General features: G+C 37.7%; 2 protein-coding genes across 2 annotated transcripts; one reads left to right on the forward strand and one right to left on the reverse strand.

Moving 5' to 3' along the window:
- Positions 1-589: 589 nt before the first annotated feature.
- On the forward strand, positions 590-8226 carry LOC131271209 (LIM/homeobox protein Lhx3-like). Its single transcript, XM_058272603.1, has 3 exons — positions 590-1008; positions 1088-1229; positions 7793-8226. The coding sequence occupies exons 1-3, from the start codon at positions 617-619 to the stop codon at positions 8213-8215; spliced, it is 957 nt and encodes a 318-aa protein (XP_058128586.1). The 5' UTR covers positions 590-616; the 3' UTR covers positions 8216-8226.
- A 236-nt stretch (positions 8227-8462) lies between these two features.
- LOC131271182 (calumenin-B) lies at positions 8463-21785 on the reverse strand. The gene is made up of 4 exons (XM_058272574.1): positions 21650-21785; positions 10700-10984; positions 10116-10637; positions 8463-10049 (listed from the first exon to the last, which is right to left on the reverse strand). Exons 2-4 carry the CDS (start codon positions 10921-10923, stop codon positions 9824-9826), a joined length of 972 nt encoding a protein of 323 aa, XP_058128557.1. The 5' UTR covers positions 10924-10984; positions 21650-21785; the 3' UTR covers positions 8463-9823.
- Positions 21786-22647: the final 862 nt, after the last annotated feature.

Below are 22647 nucleotides of genomic sequence, written 5' to 3' on the forward strand. Positions count from 1 at the left end.
TGGTGCACTCGCTGAAGTGCCCACCCATAAACAAAACTTTTTGACTTTCCAACTGGGTTTTTATTCTTGCTAATAAGAAAACTAACGCTTCTTCACCGAATGTGAAGACCGAATGAACCACATGAGAATGTGGTTAGGAAAACTGTTCTTATTTGATTAAAGATGCACGTCTGTAGCAGCGGTGCACCAGCAGAAGTCCCCAGCGCAGCATTGTAAAGCGTTAAGTAGATTTTGAACGCAACTGTTGCAGATGGAAATTACAATACCATAATTAAACAATTAATTTTGTGGTTCATTTTAAAAATTCATGACTGTGCAGTGCACAGGTTACTCAGGTGGACGAGACGCCACTGCCAAACACTAATATAAAACAAGCGATTTTAAAATATTATAAGAATACAACAATCCAATCTTAAAACAGTTTAAATATGAGTTGCTAGATTTTTAAATATGTTTATTTTAGATGCTCTTGAAAAACATTCACTGTACCTTAAGTATCTAACATAACTAATGAACACGTCTACGTTTTTGTTTTTAATTTGCAGTGTAGCTTATCGACCCCACGGTCAATGTACAATATAGAAGAAGTGTCTGCGCTGGAAGCACGGTGGAAACCATGGGGCACACCACTGTTACACCAAACACACCAGCTATACAATCCTCGATTTCTTCCGCACCGAACCTGGTTGGTACAACTGGGCTGTCAAAGGATTGCGCTGGATGCGGGAAACATATAACCGAACGCTTCATGTTGAAGGCACTGGATCTCTTTTGGCATGAGGATTGTCTGAAGTGTGGCTGCTGTGATTGCCGGCTCGGTGAAGTTGGCTCAACTTTGTATACTAAAGCAAACCTTATACTATGTAAGAGAGACTACCTTAGACTATTCGGCACGACTGGTTACTGTGCGGCATGCAATAAGGTGATACCAGCGTTCGAGATGGTGATGCGAGCAAAAAACAATGTTTATCATCTGGAGTGCTTCGCATGCCAACAATGCAATCATAGGTAAAATTGAAGCAACTGGCCTGTGTCTTTCCATTTGTCTCATAATTCAACGGAAGATTTTTTTTTCGTTTAATTACAGATTCTGCGTAGGCGATCGTTTCTATTTATGTGATAATAAAATTTTATGCGAATACGATTACGAGGAGCGGCTTGTTTTTGCCAATATGGCATGTAATCCATCTAGTATAGCACATATACGGAGGCAAGTTAGTACTTTACAGGTAAAAGCATCAATAGTTTCTGTTTGCGTTTAATTTTGTTGAAATTTCATTATTCCGTTGCCAAATTCTATGTTCACTGCTTTTAATATATGTAGTTGACAAATCTGTTTCTATATGCATAGGCGGATCTGCCTATGAGTGGACTGAGCCTCTGGGGACCCGGACTAAAAACTTAAGATCGAAAAAGAAACCACCGACATTATTTATCACTTATATTTTCCGTTTTATAAATTGTATTAGTGTTCTTACAGCGTTTTACATCTTACCTAGCAACCCCGGCAGTGTACGTAGAACATCAAGAATGCTAGCCTACTGTAAAGTAATTGTTGTTGAATCGTCAAACCTCCAAATGGCAACACAAACGGGTAAGTAGACAATTCGTCGCTTTCTAGGATCTACCAGAATGATAGTTGTCGCATGGATGTTTGTAGTTAACACGACCAGTCGAGGGGTGCAGGTAAAAGTGGGGTAAAATTGCTTTCCGGTCGAAGAGATACTTTTGCGAGGATTGTTGTGATTCGCGCTCGTTTCCTGATGCGAAAAAGCGGTCATAGCCTACTTTACCTTTCAACTGGTCGTCTCTACTACAAACATTCAACCGCTAGCTATCATTTTGGTAGATCCTAAAAAGTGATGAATTTTCTACTTGACCCGTTTGTCTTGCAATTTGAAAGTTTGACGATTCAACATCAATTACTTTACAGTAGGCTAGCATTCTTGATGTTCTACGTACACTGCCGGGGTTGCTAGGTGAGCGCGGAATATGTTTTCATATACGTTGTTTCGGTAAAATTTTCTGTTTGACTCAAAAGTGCATGCGTGTGTATTGTTATCCATACAATTTATTTGCCTCGTCGCAATTCAATTGAATCCAATTGAAGAGTTGTTAACAACGCAACATTACCATGCCTGTTTCGTCGTTGGATATTTCCATATATGGAGACCATAATGAACAGCCGTTTTTACCGAATTTTCCCATTTTCCGGCTTTTCCTTGGGAATTTTCAAATTCTCTTTTTTCTTAACCCTTTCTTGGGTAAACAGAAAAAAATCATACAAAGACGTCATCAAGATTGGTCCAGCCGATTTTGAGTTTTAGCATCACGAACATACAAACATTCATTTTTATAGATATAGAAAAGATAGAAAAGATTACGTCAAATTTTTAAAAGAACATATTAACAAGAAATGTGAATTACCTATCACTTCATGAATTGATTTAAACATTTGGTAATCGAATCTGAATCGGAATCCGATCGGAAATTGTAAAGAAATCAAAGCTCGAAGCCAGGGGTCAACAATGTCCGACCCGCGGACAAAACTGGTTTGGTGCTACATACGAAAACCCCATCTCAATTCTTATCGGATTTGTTCACGATGTCACGCTTGTTTATTTGCCAAAAATGAAGAATGAAATTGTTGAACGAGGTATAGGTAATAACCTCATATACTTTTTCTTAGGCTTTTTCTATCGTTAATGCATAATTGATCTGTAATTGATATTGCAAATAATGAATAATTTGAGTAGATGATTAATTTCAAGTACAATTTAATAAAATTAGCAGTACAACAAACCATTATTTATTTTTTGAAAGAGCTCAAAATTCAACAAAAATAAGTATGAATATGTTCATGTTATGTTATAACATATATAACAAAGTTAGCAGAAATAAGAGCATACTTCGCAGAATTTATTCCTATTGGAAATGTCTGAAGAGTCCCGGATTATTCCTCCGCTTGGGACCCCGAAATAGATTGATCCGTCTCTGTGCATATGTTATTCCATTATCAAACTTCGAGCAAAATATTTACTCTAGCGCAATTGAGAAACAAATGCATGCTTAACCTTCAGTAGAAATTGATTGCATGAGCTGCACAAACTTAACAAACAAAACATTTATGTTCTACACATACGAGCAATTATGAAGTCGCCCAAAGGGTTGGCTAAGCACAAACACATGAAACTACTGAACATACGTCTAAACATAATATTTAAATGAAGTATTAGCAGCTCCATTTTAGCTCAGAGTACAACAGCACAACCTATACTTTTAAAATGTATTAATCTTCTTTTCCTCTTCTTTAGCGTAACAGCCGTTTTTGACCTAGCTATCACAAATTTACTATACATTTCTCGTTCGCTTACGTACCACCTCTCCTAGAGGATAGATGTTGTGAGAATTCGAACTCATGTTCATCGGCATATCTATGCAGATTTACTCCAATTGATAAAACCAAACTTCGCATAAGTATCTTTTTAATACAATTTTTGTATAGGGGGTCCGCGACAGCCGAGCGGTAGCGCCGGTTAGAAAATCGGCCCATGAGCGCCGAGGCTCACCACCTCGACAGCGTGGGTTCGAATCGCAACCGAGACCGAACCCTCCCCTGTACGAGAGGACTGACTATCCACATACACATAGGGTAAAAAGTCTCGTAAGCCCTTAACGGGGCAGGCATGACCAACAAGATCGTTACGCCAAGAAGAAGAAAGAATCGACTCACGACCAATTTCGAATAACATACACATTGAACAGAAAAATATTAACTTATAACACACAACATGTTTGTAGTTTACTGAAAACATCAAGATTTATCTGACTAGAATTCTTTATAAGCGTTGTTTCTAGATTTTGTTGTTTCTTACATTTTGCCTTAATTTGGGGGGTCCGTGACTACCCGCCGGTACTGGTCGCCGGTAACGCCGGTTAGAAAGGTTCTCCCTCGACAGCGTGGGTTCGAATCCGTATCCACATACGCAATGTGAAAAGGTCTATTAATCCCACTAAGGGTAGGAATAACCGAAGACAGTCGTTACGCCAAAGAAGAACACATGTATGATGAATGTCTTTAAAAGATTATGTATTCTAAACATACAAGTAGTATACGTTTTTGTTACCTTAACGGACACTATATGAAAACCTGTTCAATTATACAGGTTTAAACATTCCAGATTCTAACCAGTTGATTTCATTTTCGCTGTTATTTTTTAAATATTGCCATTACATTGCATAAGGTTATTTGAATAAGATAATCCTGCCAGAAATATGCAAACATGAAATGCCATGTGTTTCATAGATGAAATCGCGGATAGCGACTTAGTTTCTTAATTGTCGTTATAAGCGCTTTGCGGTCTTGGTCTGACGAAGCTCCAACCGAAACCGCTTATGGTCGCTCGCCAAACTGGTCCAATTTCACATCCCGGATTTGTTAGCGGGTTCGTCTACGTCATCCTTCGCCACAATCTAGGCCTACCACGTCTTCTCTGTCCTTCGTAAAAATCTAAAACAGCTTTACGGGCTGGATCGTATGGTTCAATTCGTATGAATAATCAGCCCACCAGAATGTGATGAGCTTAATTTGCTGTACGACAGTGAAGTCTTCGTATAACTCGTAGAGCACGTCATTATATCTGCTCCTCAATTGTTCTTCCAGATATAGGGGTCCAAAAAGTGAATGGCGATTAGATGCTTACAAAAAAGGTGTCCTTCACTAATCTTAACCCGTACGTTCAAGAATGGAAATAATATTTAAAGGAAGATGTAACGAGCAGAGTTGTCTTAAATGATAACTAAGAAATAGGATTGGAAAAATAATTTATCCCCGAGAATATTGCCTATTGAACTGCCAGCGGGAGATGTGTACAATAAAACCCTAAGAATAGGGAAAGTGGTAACAAGAACTATCTTCTTACACCTGAGGTTGGGTTAAGTTTTACAGCTTTTGAAAAGTCTTTTTTTTTTTTGATAATTGTAAATGGAACAGTCACGTACAATTACGTCCTGAATAAATGTTGATTTCTGTGGCTGAATTTTTCACTAGATTTTCTAAAGCTTTACGTCAAATGACGTATGCCAAGCTGATATAATGGTAAGAGAAAATGTGTGGGTGTTGTTTTTACAACCATATCAGTTACCCGTAAAATTCAGTTATGAGTTCAATATCACGCATGTGACATTAAATGGTGCATCACGAATAACTTGTCACAGTAATTTTGTCGCGACTTGCCGCAAACCGGGGTAGTAATGGAAAATAAATAACAGCTGCAGCAGCAGCGATTACAGAGAGGTGAGGGTCGATAAAAATACTGCTTTTCAACACCTTAGCCCATAACAATACTTTACTGCTTTCTACGATGAAATGTATATTGTATGTTATGTATAAATCAAAGCAAAATTTAACACCGAGAAATATGTACTGAAACCTGAAACAAACAAAGCTGAATATTTTTGAATTCATATAATCGATTTAGAAAATTCCGATAAATTACACGACTGGCAGTTAAAATATCATGGATATTAAATATAGTCCATATATAAACTGCATGTGTTTTTCGCCTGAAAAGTGAGATTTCTGCCTTTTATGAAAACCTGAACATTAAAATTAATAAGCCAATAAGGCTGTGTCCAATAACTTGGTATATCCCCGAAATCAGTAAGTAATCCCCATGATAGTCTCGTTTGACACCGCTCAGTCGCCGAAAAGGACCAACGTGGTAACGGCATAACGTTAAACATTGAACAGCCTAGCGCTATGAAACTCACATGGTCAATCACTTTGACGCCACGTGAATGCGAGGAATAAGGTTGTGTTGAACGAAAAATGTGTATGATGCAAGGCCGCAAACTTTACGAGGATTCTCCTCAGGGTGAATTAGGTTTTGTAGAGAATATGATGTCGATATGAAAATAGTTGCCGCGATTTGTGGTTCTTTGTGCTAAAAAACATAACACGATCTTAATCATAGATAACAATGCAGTTACACATTTTAAGCTAGCATACTACGGCAGCGGACCTATTCTTTATTTTCAACAATGGCCGTACACGAAGACCAACTTTCGTTGAGTTATTCATTTGTGGCTAAACGTTCGCTCAAACCACCATCACGGAAATTTCATTTCTATGCAACACGCGCAAAGACGCCGTAAGATATTGGTGCACTGATAAGTTGTGTATGAAAGATGATAAGTTGAGTATGAAATGCAGCTACAAGATCAACAACCAAAACAGCACCAAATACTAATATAGTGGTATCTATACATACAAGCTGGTTCGTTTTTTATGTTTTTGTACGCAATGTTTTTCGCTAGTTTTTTCAAGTGTTTTGTTTACCTTTCTCACTTTTTAACTACAGAATACATATTGAATGTTTCATTGCTTCTAGTTCCACTAATTGGCTTAAAATCAGTATTACTAGTTAAAGTACTTTCGCTAATACTCTTTTACTTAATAAATTTCACCATACTTGTAGCATTTCGAGATCAATTGCTCATATAAAATAAATAAATAAATAAATACATAAATAAATAAATAAATAAATTGCCTTTCTGATGTCAGCATCGTGGGCATTTAATAAAATTAATTCGTTATTGCAACTCAAGAAGTTATATGCCTATATGAAATCATTTTTGGTTTTGTCTGATATTTTGGGAAAATATATACTGTGAGAGTTGCTAACTTAAAAATACTCCGATGGAATATAAAAAAAAAATTTGCTAATGATGATTTGTATTAATTGTGCAAACAATGCTGGGAATCTTAAAAAAAAAACAGATTTAGTTAGAGCTAATGTGTTACAAATATGTTGTTTTACTATAAGGCTTTTTTACTCGAGAATGTGTATAAAATGTTTAAATACACTATTTATCGATCAAATAGATAAATACAAAACTCATCGGGAATGTTAAAATAAGATGATTTCTATTTGGATGCTATAGTTTGTAGCATTTGGAGGTCAATTAATTTATTTTCATTTTTACGCATTAAAACTTGAAAATTTGATCTGTCATTTTGACATTAATTCATGTTTTAGTTTTGAAAATATAGAAAACAGAACAATAGTTTTTAGAATAAAAATATGTTTCTAACTATGAACAACATCGCCACTTAGAGGACAAATAGAAGAATGTTAAATGGAGCGCGCACTTTTACTCCTTAGTTTTGAAACGCTATACTTGATATTTATTATTCAATTAATAATTTTGTTTATTTCATAAGCTCGTATTTTATTCTTTATTTAAAGCTGACACGCTTTTAAAAATAAGTTTTGATTTTATCTAGAAAACAACTGGTGTTAATCTCTTCCCATCCAATATACATCTTGATAGTCTTTTAATTTTTTCTGATGAAAGTTAAAATGATATAATTTGCCTATGCGTTCGGAAGATTAGTGAGAGTCTTAGAACAGTGAAATACGGTAGCTTGCCCTTTCCACTGGAAGTGATACAAAATAGCTGCCCTCAGTTTATCCACCGCCACTACTACAATACAATGTCCAAAATACAATGTATACAATGTCCAAAACGATAAATTCACTCACTCACCTTAGAATGCATTTCCATACATATTTTGTTATTCAAACCATTTGGATGCTCTTGATCAGTTTAATCTGTAATGTTTGAAAAACTTTTTTAATGCAATGTAATGATTAGCCTATTTTCTGTAACTTTTTTCCTATATTTTTTAATAAACTGAAAAAATGTACTTTTGGTTAATATTTTTTTAAATAAATTTCTTTCTTGCTTAATGAATTCTCCGGCATTGAACAAAAATTGAAAAGTTCAGTCAATCGAAGAAAATAACCCCTCCGGTACTGTCGACGGTGGACGTTTCCCACCAGCATACCCTAATCGATCTTCATACGTAACGGAGAAAAGCAGTATTGCAGCAAATCAGAACCTACTCCAACCATGTCATCAACATGTTGCTGCAACGATACAAATGACGGAAGCGCCGGCCATACCAGCGCCATCCTCGTATGTACAATCCATCAAGTCATCGCCTTGTCCAGCCACATCATCGGGTAAAACACAACCTCTCATAAAACATCAAACCGAAAACAACAATCCACACCTGCACAATCCTGCATCTCAACAGCAGCATCAGCACCAGCAGCGTCCAAGCAACCTAGGACTTAACCGAGACGATGGATCCAGCGGATATGGCAGTCCTGATTCGGAAACATTCGAAACGCCAAACAACCAATGACGCCCGTGAAATGCATGAATGCTCAAAACGCGTCGCTGATTGAAAAAGCTCCATGGAATTGTTCTTATGCGTCAATAATAAAAGCCTCCACGAACAACATCTAAACAGTCAGATACTATGTTGGTTGAATCTATTATTAAAGAAACCACAGAAGGAAAGAAAGCTGTTTTACAAAATACTACTTGTTATTATTGTATTTTTTATTCTCGAAGACTGTTTATCAGAACTTCCAGTACAGAATCCACGATATACTACACCAGATCTTTTCAATTTTTTTTCCTTTTTTCCTTTTTTCCCATGTAAGGGCCGCCAAAACCGAAGACGACGGTTTTGCCAGAAAAGAAAAAAAAAACAATTAGGTCTAAACCAAGAACGTGCAAAAGCTTTTCTATTTTTAGACATTCTTTATGAATATGAGCAATATGGATAACAATACGGAAAGCTAACTTGGCTAAGTAGTCACATTCTACTACATGTCAATACATTTTACTCGCACATGATTCATGGCAGAAGAATGTGTTTATTACAAGATGTTTCTGAAACAGAAATTTTTTTTTTTCGAGAGCTTGCTTCTTACTAACAAGACAGTTGGAGTCGAAATAGAACAGACTTATGAAATATGTGTAAACAAGGATTGGATCTTTAATTTAATTAGTCACCCTTTCATTTCATTGCATTAGTTATGCTCTTGCCACCATAGTAAAAGAGTAAATGAGGCCCCGGGTTAGATTCTCCTCTTCCTACTGGTTCACATTATGCGCCTGAAGCTATGCAAAGCGCGACGCATGCATACTTTTCAAATATTTGATCGCTCGCGGTTCGCTTAAAAGAACATAACGGTTTAAACTAATCACGCAGTGGAGGTTGAATGCGGGTTAATATACTTTTACATGTTAAGTTACTGTAAGTTACTAGTAACTAAACTATACCACACATGATGGACAGCATGAAACAATGAGTTTACCCGAAGAAATGATTTGGAAACGGCGGCGCGCCCGCAGCGAGCGGACTGCGCTAGGTCTACCGAAAAAGAGAGTTTGTTATAGTTTTAAGAAATAAGGGGGGGCCCGTGGGCCCCCCTCATACCGCACCATTAGGTTGATTGCGTAGCCGAAATTAACGGTACAAACTACGGTTCAAATACTCGTAAGTTGAATTTTACGAATTAATGTATCACATACATATCAGTTTAAACGTCCACAAGAGGTGTAACCACGATCGAAAATATGGCGGCCAGGGCCTCATTTACTCTTTTACTTTAGTTTTTATTCAAGTAGTTAGTAGTAGTTTTATTTATTGATAAATTTTTATACCAAATATGTAAGTAGAGGATGGGTATCTTCTCAAGGGTAAATAATATCATTTCATGAGTTGCAGGGTACGAGTTATTGGTAACAACTAAACGTTGTTAGCACACATGGGTTAAAACACATAAAGTGACCACATTTTAACATGCCAAATAAGGTTATGAATTACTCGTGCAGTCGAACATATCGATAAGAACCCACAAATGAGTGACTCATGAAAAAGAAGGAACCTGAAATCGTTCTTTAACTGAAGGGCGCGTTGTTTCGAGTTTCATTGTGGTCCACCTTATACCTTATGTATTTAGAATTCGTCGTGCCTTGTTAGCGCCTCACCAAAATCCGTAGCCTGTGATCCTACAAAAAGATCATATTTCTCGATGATCTCATCCTTCGTTAGTTTTTCATCTGCATCTGAGTCAGCTTCGTAGATGAGATGGCGCGCTTCCGCTTCAGCGTGGTCAAAGTCTGCTGGTGTTATCCAATCCTTCACCTCTTGTTCATCCATGAAGCCATTCTTGTCTTTGTCACTGCATATTTAATTGACAATTGATTGATAAAATTTCTTTGTTTCATAAACGATAAGTAAAACTCACCGAAAGTTCGAGAAAGTTTCTCGCTCGTGCTTTACCCAGTCTGGTTCTTCCTCGTTGTCCTCCGATTGCCTGTACATATCCCCAATGTACTCTTCAACCGACACCTTTCCATCCTTATCTTTATCAATGTCCTCAATTGTTTCAGTCACGACAACATCACGCATGTGACTACTCTCTTCTGGGTGCAAAAAATCAGTAAACTCTTCCCGCGATAACTGATCGTCTCCATCACGATCGGCGTTGCTCCATCGCCGGCGATCTCTTTTAAGCATGGCACGATAAGAAAAGTGTTCTTCTCCCATATTTTCCGATTCTTGCGAAGCGAAATCGTCCAAAAACCCATACACATTCTTTCGATATATGTCCCAGTGAATCTTGTCGGTATTGTTGGGGTTGTGGGTTTTCCATTGTCTGTTAACATCATCATCTATGTAACGTCGCTGTGTATATTGAATCCACGATTTTAACTCGGATAGATTTACGAAACCATCTTTGTCACCATCTATTTTATCAACGATCAGTCTGCAAGAGAAACACTTTAGAGATTAAAATATCTTTTTACGTAAATAAGAAAAACGGCTTACCCCAAGCGTCTTCTACTTTCGTCGGCTTCAAGTTGATCAAACGTTTTGGCATCTTCGCCTAGGAATGCTTCATGATCGTACTGTTTATTGTGCTCGTCGTTTTGGTAATGTTGAACGTGACTTAGTGTATCATGATCCAGTACTCGTTTTTCATCGGGCTTTGGGATGCCCGACACTGCATAGTTAAATAGCAAACAAATGCATATTGCATGGACAAGAATCATGGTTTTGCAGATAGTTTAACAAATCTTTACTTCCTTCAATCAACCTTCAGTCGAAGAAAATCTGAAAGAAAAAATATATGTACAGCCACTTATAGATTTATCGATATAAAATGTATATCAACAAATGAGAGGAGCCGTTGTAACTTTATTTGAACAACTGTTGCCGTCGTGTTCAAAAGAGATAATTCCGTACTGGCACAAAAAAGGTACCACTTTCTCCACCAAAGGAGATATTTTCATTTTATTTAGCATCTTGTTGTTTGCTAGAACTTTTGCAGTAACTGGACCCAACTCCTTCCTTGTAATAATCTTGACCAAATACATCGTATAGTATATCAGCGATCGCCTCAACGGCAACAAAGCACAGCTAACAGAAGAACAATATGTAGGGGAAAGTGGGGCAAGATGGGGCAAGGTGGGATAAGATGCACCAGCATGTTTTTAGCTGAATTGGCGATGCCCGAGGTTTAACATCCAATATTAACCTAGGAGGACTGGACATCGTTTTCCATGACGTTCCATTCTCTCTTCCATCATGGCGCACTACTTTGCTCCGCTCAGGTGTAAGCACGGATGGTTTCGCTCACAGCTGGTCGTAGTCAATGGTGTATGTGTTCGATGCATCATGGGGATTGTTTTGATTGCGGAATGAAATTGCGTGAATGGAATGAAATTGCATGCATGAAAAAAGAAATTTCTTTATTTGTCGTTTTGCTTCTTCATTTGTTTTTGTTCTTCGTACGTTTTACAATCGCATTGAATGAATGAATGAAGTACATTAAAATAACGATTGAAAATTTATGAATTGCAATGGGTTGAAATATGGTAGCAACGCGTTATCACATTAACACAAAAACCACAATAATGCCGTTAATCGCTGTATGCATGTTGTAGGGGTTGATTAAGGTAAAATCAATTTACGTATGCTCGTGTCAGCTTGAGTTCATCGGATTTCGGTTCAAAGAAGTGAGCCAAAGCCTTTGGTTAATAATCCCCATTCACATTATTGTAACAAACAGAACCGTACGGCGATTGCTACCAATTTCGAACGCTTGTAAATCTGGAGACCGCCACATTGCTCAGCAATCAGCTGTGCCAATAACATAGAAAAAAAATCATAACACATACAAACAAACACAGGTCCAATAAGAGTGAAAGAGATAGTACATTTGAGGCATGCTCTTTTTGCACACAGCAGAAAGCATTGAAAGAGAATCCTCAACACGCATACAATGCATATGCCTTCCGCTTCACGCACACCATCAACCAGTTTTTATTCCGCGTTAACAGCAAATGCATGACCCAATGAGGAAGAAAGAGTCAGGGCATAGCATCAATAGCAGCTATCTCGATCTTGTCCACAGTAGAGGGTCGTGGAGATGGGATTCTCCCTACCCCTCGCCTGTAAAATGAACTGATTCTAGCAAAACCGTTCGCAGGGATGAGTCAAAGTTGGGTGCACGAATCCACCCATTTACCAAGGTGTATATACATAGACCAAGGTGTATAATTATAGACGACCGGCTTCACCTTCTAATTTATACACCTTGCCCATTTACTAGGTTTTGATTGACATACTATTGACAGACTACAGCGTGACGTCCCGTCACGAAACGCGACGTCGCTTGACAGGCGGCTGAACTCCATACAAAAAAAACTATCGCACAAATCATGCTAGACAGCGGTGTAGGTGTAGAAACAGCGAAAAACGCAACGTCGCGCTAAAGCAGCCCGTAGACGTCACATATTAATCTGTGCAGATCTTTGACGTCTACAGATTTCCTTTGTTCTCTCGTACCGATCGTCTGTCAATCATCCCTCGAGATATCCCGAATATCTCGAGGGATGTTGGAAAGAGCTAAGGAAAAGCTGTAGACGTCAAAGATCTGTACAGATTAATATGTAAAGCTGGCTGTAGACGTCACATATTAATCTGTGCAGATCTTTGACGTCTACAGATTTCCTTTGTTCTCTCGTACCCATCGTCAAAGATCTGCACAGATTAATATGTGACGTCTACAGCCAGCTTACGGCTTGCTTAACGTCTACGACTTGCTTAACTCTTGTCAAATGTCAATTTGAAACGTAAACATTCCAACAGCTGGACAAAACGTAAAAAACCCGAAACACAAACGCGAACAAAACAAGCGATATTCTACACGAAACATCGGATTTTTCGTTGTACTACTTATTTCTAGCCTTCATTAATGTAATTCGGTTATGAAACTACGTTTTAATTGATATACAGTAGATATCCGACATACGCGGTACTCGACATACGCGGATTCGGAGATACGCGGTTTTCAAAATTTGACAGTAGATTGGGTTTATTAAAGTTCTTGCACACATTGCCAATGTTATGGCGCCAACTTTCACTGCCAATATGCAGATTCTATGGTATCGCCATCTGTCGGAAAAATTTGCAACCAAATCTTGCTCAAACAAAAAATGTTGGTTGCAACCTCGCCAATGTTTAACAATTCAATATTACCTAGTACAGAAATGGTAAACAAACCAGTATACCAAGCGTAAACAACCATTCGCATTCAAACACAACTGGTGTTGTTTATTTTTAATGTAAAAACGAGTATAGAATGTAATTGAAAACAATGTTGTCGTCGCCAACTTGTCGACAACTTGCGCTGATACTTCACACATGAGCAATGCCAAGGCAAGCTATTCTGACAGAAAAACAGAGGTTGTCAAGGATTGCTTTGGTTTTACCTTGGCAGGTATTGCTCAGGTGTGCAAGAGTTTTTACATCGATTTAAATTCCTGAAATGTACAACCACACTAATAAATATGTAAATTACACATTTGCATAACTTACGCTTTTTATTTCGTTTGTTGCAATTTATGTTGTTTGAATATGCTTGCAGTGCATTCATATTAATGGACAAAGAAAAATTTTGAATATTCTATGATACATGTACACAAGAGCTCGATGTCTTAACTCCTAGTATAAACTATGTGTCAAGCAATATTCGAGAAGGAATATTGAGGAATTTCGAGGAATATTTCTGTCCGTCGACTTTTGGAAGATAGTGTAAAATGGCCATTGACAGCAATATTGCTGTCAGAAAATCGGATCCGGACACGACCTGTTCCGATTTTCTTTCGACTAGTATTTTTATGTCAATGTGTCGATTTGTTTACTTTTTGCTCTGTTGTTTGCAACAGATTTTTTTCGTTACTCTAGGTTGAACAATACGCTAAATTCAAACATGGAAATGATCAATTAACTGCAAAACACATTTTGTGGATCTTTGAGTTATTACACGAGCGGACAGCATTTTTATGTCAAAAGCTAATGTTGGCAGAAAAATACTGGGCCAAGATGACAGAAAAAGCCCTCGTCTAATAAGGGTAGAAACGTAAACAAACTGCTCTTCAACAAGTAGGAGATGACGGAAAAATATATACAGTCTGGCCCCGGTTTTCGTCAGCCTCGGTTTTCGTCGTTTGACAAATCGTTCGAAGCTGGTTTATAGTAGCGTGCTTTGTTCTTTACTCATATGATTCAATGCATTTTGTATGACAGAAGATCCGAACATGGACTCATAAACAAGTAGTACAGTCAGTATCCGACTTACGCGGATAGTGGGGACCAGAGAAATCCGCGTATCTCGAATATTGCTTGGCACATAGGTTATACTAGGAGTTACGAGATCGAGGTCTTGTGTACATGTATCATAGAATATTCAAAATTTTACTTTGTCCATTAATATGAATGGAATGCAAGCGTATTCAAACAACATTGCAATAAACGAAATAAAATGCGTAAGTTATGTAAATGTGTAATTTACATATTTATTCGTGTGGTCGTACATCTCAAGAATTTACATCGATGTTATAAACCCAATCTACTGTCAAATTTTGAAAACCGCGTATTTCCGAATCCGCGTATATCGAGTACCGCGTATGTCGGATATCTACTGTACATGTTTTTTGCTTCCGACTACTTTGCTTAATCAAAAATATCTTCCAATTGAAGCACTGAATGTATTATTGTAAACCTACACGGCATGGAAACCAAAGAAGAAAAATGGAATATAAAAAGGTTGATGGCCATTGATTTGATGATTAAATACACAAACTTTGTTATAGTTTGAAGAACACCTTCATATCAACCACTTAAAATTCAGACGAGAAGAATGTACACATCCAATGTTTGTTTTGTGTCAGTTAAGGCAGGAGTAGGTATTATAAACGTAAGAACTGTAGTCCACTAGCCTCGGTTTTCGTCGCTGTCAAAGTCCCGTTTGGTGACGAAAACCAAGGCCAGACTGTACCTCCTACGGTGGGGCAAAATATCGTCGTAGTCTGTTTAAGTTTGTTTCTCAGTGAATTTCAAATGTAGAAGCGCCAAACTCACTCAGGGTGCATAAAATACGTAGCTAAACAAATATCTGTCTCTACACTAGCGCGATTTGTGCGACATTTTTTTTGTATGGAGTTCGGCCGCCTGTCAGGCGACGTCGCGTTTCGTGACGGGACGTCGCGCTGTAGTGTGGACCCCGAGGTAGGTTAATATTGGATGTTAAACCTCGGGCATCGGCAACTGACAAATAGCCCAGAGCAATCCGTAATGTGTGTGTGTAATCCGACCCCCCGTTAAGCGGATATCGCTGGGTCCGAAAGAAAAAGGCAAAAAACTGCTCGATATTCAGTGTACCGCCGTTCGCTGGGTATTTTGTATGGGGGTGAAACAATTGTTTAAACATTTAAATGCAGGACGTTTTCAAGCAGTCATCCTACTTCCCATAGAAAACTGCTCAATGTTTGTTTTATTTTAGAACGTTTTTAGGACGATTGCTCAAAATCGCCTAGCGGGCTGGTACAGTCTAGTGACACCGTGCCAGTGACGATGGTGCGCTAGAAAGAGAAAAATCGATTTTTGACACCAGTTTTTTGGTATGGTACGCTTGATGTAGTCACGCGGTCAACTGTGTTTTCATATCACAGATCATCTGGATTAGAAAACGTCAAACTTTGACTTTAGGTTCATCCAAACGACAGCAATGTTTCTCGGCAATGTTGACGTTTATCGTATTCGTACACGACTTCGTTGACTGTATGTGTGTGCCAAGCAACATTGACGAACGAATTGACGAGCTATCCATGGGTCGATGGATAAGCTAGAAACATTGACGAGCAATGTTGACAGCGATCCGTTTGGCATTCAACAAGGTAACGAAGCTAAGCTATATCCTGTACGACCCTTAAGTACATTATTAATTAGAACGAGTCAGTTTCATTTGGGCAAGTGTTGGTTCACTTTTTCTATCATGCCACTAATCAAATTCACTTTTGTGATGTTAACTAGTTACCATTTGTTGTTATTATCTATTAATACATATTTCACCAAGATAACTACATGCCATGAAAAATGTCTAGAAACCTTGAACATTGTTGGAAACATTGATGAACATTGATTGCCATCGTATGGACAGAATCCGCCATTTTTGCACATGGCTGACAACCATGTTTGAATGTGTGCGAAAGATTGACGAAAAGATTGCCATCGTCTGGATGAACCTTTTTTGTAATTTGGCCGAGGTGGGCTGAAACAAAATTAGGAGCTGTTGGTCGAAAAAAAAAAATTTTTTTTTGTTTCAGGTGGCCTCGGCCCATACAAGTTTTTTAGTTTGCGGCAAAAAAACGAGTTTTTTTGTTTCCGCTGAAGAGTTTTGAAAGAAAACGTTAGGAAATTTCTAGCGAGACCACAACATTCAAACCATTGTGGCTTATACGGGTTCAATATCGGACTGTTTACTTGTGCCTCTGCATAGACTAACCTTTCAACAACCAAACTTGGTCCTCCTGTTGTTGTCGGCTTGCCCCATGTTTACGCCGGAGTGCAAGCTGCCCCACCGTTCGGGCCATCTTGCCCCAATATTGTCAACAAAGTCAAAACCAAAAGGTCCTTCGAAAACCTTATTTAACAAGAAATTGATAACTTTGAACTGTATTTTCTTATAAAAAATTAGAATGTTTCTAATGAATGGAGGAGAAGCGAAGCATGTTTTACGGTTAAGGGGGGCATGTTGCCCCACTTTACCTTATTTTTAACCTGCTGTAGCTCATCTCACCAGTACAATTGTTTTTCAATAGAGATAACCTTACATTGACAGGTAATAGCGACTCTACACCCTTTTGTGGTGAGTAGCGAATAACGGTACTCGTTGAGCGCATCGTTTAACTCCGATCCTTAACACTAGAATCCAAACTGGGGTCATTTTGACCCCAACGCAGTTTTCGATTTTAATATCTCGAAAACGGCTGAATATTTTTACAAAAAAAAAAAAAGGCTTTTCTTAAAATCCAAAGCTATATCTAAAACAAAAATTTCAGATTTTTCTGTTTGACCAGTTCCGAGAACCAACGTGGCTATACCTAGAATGCTTTTTAGGGGTCATTTTGACCCCTACTTGTAAAACGCTATAACTTCACTATTTTTGAAAATTTTTCAAATCCGTAAACTGGTACTTTTTAGTTTATTTGTTAACTATCTTTTGACGTTTTTGCTTTTACGATGAATTTCTTCATAATTCCGCTAGCTCGGTGTATAGCAAAAAAGGTCGAAATTGCGTTTTTTTCATTTTTTCATCACTTTTATTCATTCAAAATCTTTGATGTCAATCTAGAAAAAAAGTGTGCGCTAGAAAGCTAGTATGTTGAGCAACATTTCAAAAATAAATTGGTATTTTTGCCATTACAAATGACTCCATAAATTGGCCGCAAAGATTAAAAATAACGCCAATTCCCATAGTAACGCATCGCGCATAACGCTTCGAAACGCTCGCGTACGGAATAACAGAACAAAGTGCAGAACGGAAACTTCCTATGGAAAATGTTAAAATCCACATCTTCAAGATCAATTTGTGGCGTTATTTGTTAAGTTAAAAATATGAAGTTATTTTTCAAAGGTGGCCTAATATATCAACATCATAGCGCACAATTTTTTTTTTGAATTTACATGATACGTTTTCAAAGAATAAAAGTTGAAAAGGATTCAAATTCGACTCATAACGATCTTTTTTGCTATACACCGAGCTAGCGAAATGGTGAAGTGGTATATCAAAAAATTAAAAACGCCAAAAGATAGTCAATAAATATACTAAAACGTAACAGTTTACGGATTTGAAAAATCTTCAAAAATAGTGAAGTTATAGCGTTTTCAAAATAGGGGTCAAAATGACCCCTAAAAAGCATTCGGGCAAGTTTCCAAAGCAATGTATTCTAGTGTTAAGCCAGATTTAAGTAACATTAAACCCCTGGTCACAGCTTTGCGCAACCGCATGCGGTTGCGTTTTATCCCATGGGAGAGATAGGAGCTTTCATTGGCTGTCACCGCAGACGCAAGACCTTGCGGTTTCTGTACTAAAAAATCAAACGAGTTTGATTCTTGCCGCAGACACTTGCGTTTTTATATGTCAACAGTAAACATTGTTCCTAGTAGACTTTAATGAGATTGTATGCTCATATAAGTGGTATATTCAAACATTAAAGAATTTTTTTTGGCAAAAAGCTGTGCTCGTTTGACAGATCAAAAACGCAACCGCATGCGGTTGCGGAAAGCTGTGATCACTGGTTAAACGGCTCAAAGAAACTGTGTATATTGGCGTTAATCACCATATGGATTCACATCCTCAATATTTTTGTATAAATTGAATAAATTGGATCCAAACCAATTGCCATTTTAAAATGCCATAGCAACAGAACAGCAACAGGCATTTCAAAAGTATAATTTTAATTCCGAAAATATTTAAATCTGTGCTCCATGTCTAAGTACCATTGCTCTTATCGATAACGTGCTTGTTATGCACCAGTATGTATGCAGCGCATAGTACTGCTTTGATTTCAAGTTGCGGTGTTTCAAGCTGAGAAAATTATATCGCTACTGATATCGTAGCAGTATACATTTTTTACTGGCCTAATTTCAACAAACTTCGATGCATAAAGCTTCTTGGAAAGTTTCTTTCCGCATCTGTGTCGGTCTGTTAATTAATTCCGGCCTGATAATACTTTTAAACTATATTTTGGTCACTAAATCCGAATAAAGTGGCACAGTATATAATATATAGTTTTAGGTAAATTCTTCTTAAGCTAAATGTTAAAAATTGAATTAAGTTTTTGACGTATGTATGCACTGTACCGTTTTAAAATATTCGCAAAAAACTGACACTCATAAAGGCGCGGCCAACAGATATGGGAACTAGAATGGAAGCCATTTTAATTGAGTCTTCGTCTTACACGCTTTCCAGACTGCACCGTGAATTAGAAGTTGTCGCTTCAATAAATTATGAATAATTTACGCACTACTCATGAAATCCATTCATTGGTAAAGAAGTTTGGTTTTTTTTCGCGAGTCTGTTTCTTTTTAGTACACACATAACAAGTTTATAATCGATGTATCAACTTTCTGCTCCATTTATCAACCACTTATTTGTTTTAAATGCAATTTTACATGCACTCCCTGAATTCCAACAAACCTCAGCTATATCCAATGCTTTGCTGATCACACACTTTTGACTATATTAATGGTCCAAACGATACCAAGCAGACCAAAAATAAATTTGTGTTTGCAGCCTAGTTTTCGAAACAAACTCCGTGATGTGCATCGGACGTATTCCAGGCAGAAACTGAACCCATCGGTTCAAGTACGCGATCATGCGAGGAGGCGTAAACTGTACATATGTCTTATGTTTCATCGAGAGGGAAAAAAGAATAATAGAATAAGAAGAGCAGCAGTCCAGTCACATAAACTGTCCAGCAGACGGCTTGCGTGGACTTTATTTAGCCACGTTACGCCAAGCGATACTGAAATTGACGCGTTAGAACATTACTGGAAACATTACTACCGGAACCACATCTTGAGGACCAGGCAATTACTGCTGCAGAGATAAATTATGTGATTAGGGCATATTTTTCTGTCGGGCTGGCTTTCTTATCATAGAACACAACCCCGAGTCATGAAAAACAAATTAAATCAGATTACAAACAACGAATTGGCATGTAGTGATGATTTAGTTTAGAAAGCATAAGCACTAGACCTATTATTATTGCAGCGCAAAACGGATTTTAAAAGTCATTCGAAGCAATAAAGTTTATTCTTCACGCATTGAAATTCGAATAATTTTTGTATTGTACTAAATATTTAGTACAACACACATACAATATTCACCCTTCTCTCGTTCAATTCAAACGAAAATGAAATGAAATGTATGTAACAATATGGGTGAACATATGTATGGATCTTCCACAACAACAAAAATGAAAGCAACTTTGTAGTATGTGCCTAGGGTGTTCCACGCGTAACCTGGAGATTGAAAAACCATGTGCCACAAATAAACCGCATCGCGGGGTGTCGATAATGATGCCGTCTCTGGGACATGACTTCACGCAACCGAATAGGAGTAACATCCAGCTAGACGATTTCGAGAAATTCATCCTTAAAAACGTCCTACGTGACACAAACATCAGCCAATTTTGTATGGTGAGTAGAACGAAGTAGGACGTCTGCTCGAAAAACGTCCTACATTTGTTTAAAAAAAACGTCCCCATACAAAAAAATAGGACGTTTGTTCACGCGTAGGACGTTTCTAGAACGATATTGCTAGCTGCCTAGCAGGATTAAGCCATGTTCTGACATAAGCATAATAGAACGATTTTCCTCATCTCTTTTGTATTGTTGTTCATGCTTTAATAATGTTAATGCTCCTTACTATCTGATTGTATGAAAGTATTATTGATAGCGACAGCGTGTGTTGTAATGTTTTTACATATAATCAATATGTTTGTCTAATGCAGTTCAAGTTAAAATAGGTATCAAAAGGTTTTCTTCTTCTTCGTGGCGTAACGACCATGTTGGTTATGCCTGCCAGTTAAGGGCTTACGAGACTTTTTCCCTATGTGTACGTGGAGAGTCAGTCCTCTCGTACAGCGGAGGGTCCGGTCTCGGTTGGTTTTCGAACACAGGTATCAATAGGTATTGTCAGTTGAAACATTCTTTTAGCAGCACATCCTTAACATTCCTGTCAGTGTTATAATAAGTTTAATATACAAAAAAACAAACAGAATTTTAAGATTAGTTTAAAATAATCCAGAAAAGGCAATGACAGCTCTAAAACATGCTAATTATTTGTCTCTGGCGCATGTGTATAAGCCTAATTGCTGACAAGTCAAAATGGTATTTCGTGGTAAAAAAAGATAATTATTCAAAACCCAAAAGAGATGAAATCAAATCAACCAATGAAATTAATGTGTAAATTTCACCGTTTCTGCATTTGTAATTGAAAAATACACGGAGTCAGAATTTGTAACTATGGTTTGGTGAATGATAAGTTTATCCAAACAGCTACCAAAATACCATAACATTATTTTTCTTTTTGCCTTAAAAAGGCATCCCTGCTAACCCCAACAAGTTGTCCAGTGCAAGGTTCCACAGTTTAGTGTAACTATGCGGAGTTCTATTTATAACTCTACTCTATATTATACCGGTGCAAAGCCACATCATACGAGAGATGATGCGTAAGCATAAACCGATTCTTGCTGTTGAACATTCGAAATTCCAGTGCACATTGCTTGCCACTTGCCTCTTACAAATTAAAAGTTTCTTAAATTCATTGAAATTTAGAAGTGCAGACATACGTAACTATCAGCAGTATTATAAGTTTTTCTATTTAAAGTTACAAAACAAAACAAATTTGTGTTTGGCTCTTACCGTTTTTAGTTTTAAATCGTAAAAACGCACGTTTAATACATTTACCATGGAAAATTATGTAAATCACTTCTACTCAACTAAAAAACTAGCTGCGAGACACGATTTTCGATAACTGCATTCTAGATTATTAGTAAACAACATCCTTCTGACATACCAAACCAACCCAAATAGCCATGTGGGAACGGGTAATCTGTCATAATTACCCAGCGAACGACGGTACACTGTAAATCGAGCAGTTTTTTGCCTTTTTCTTTCGGACCCCCAGATTTCCGCTTAATACCCTTATTAGACGAGGAATGTATCTGCCATATTTTTCCAGAAATTTTCTGCCAAACGCGTTTGACAGATACACTCCTTCCTCAAAATCGGAATCAGGTACGACCGGTTCCGATTTTCTTTCGACTGTCCGGTTGACAGAAATTGACATTGTTGCTGGTACTATGTAGTTCCAGCAAGAGTCCCAGCAATCTGCCATGGAAAAACTTGCTGGTACTACATGACAGCTGCAAAAAATTTGAATTTTTGTCAACCGGGTGGAATTTATATGTCAAAGTGGCGGTTTGTTTACTGTTTGCTTTGTAGTTTGCACCGGATTTTGTACGTTACTCAAGGATGAAGAATACGCTAAATTCAAACATGCAAATGGTCAATTAACTGCAAAACACATTTTTTGGATCTTTAGCAAGCCGTAGACGTTACATATTAATCTGCACAGATGTTTGACGTCTACAGCCTTTCCTTAGCTCTTTCCAACATCCCTCGAGATATTCGGGATATCTGGAGGGATGTTTGACGGACGATGGGTACGAGAGAACAAAGGAAATCTGTAGACGTCAAAGATCTGCACAGATTGATATGTGACGTTTACAGCCAACTTTTGAGTTATTACACGAGCGGACATCATTTTTATGTCAAACGCCCTGCCAGGGCCTACTTTGGCAGTAAAAGTCTGGGAAAATATGACAGATAAATTCCTCGTCTAATAAGGGTATAACGGG

The sequence above is a fragment of the Anopheles coustani genome, unplaced genomic scaffold (genome assembly GCF_943734705.1).
Source record: "Anopheles coustani unplaced genomic scaffold, idAnoCousDA_361_x.2 scaffold_12_ctg1, whole genome shotgun sequence".
In the NCBI taxonomy this organism is placed as follows: Eukaryota; Metazoa; Arthropoda; class Insecta; order Diptera; family Culicidae; genus Anopheles; species Anopheles coustani.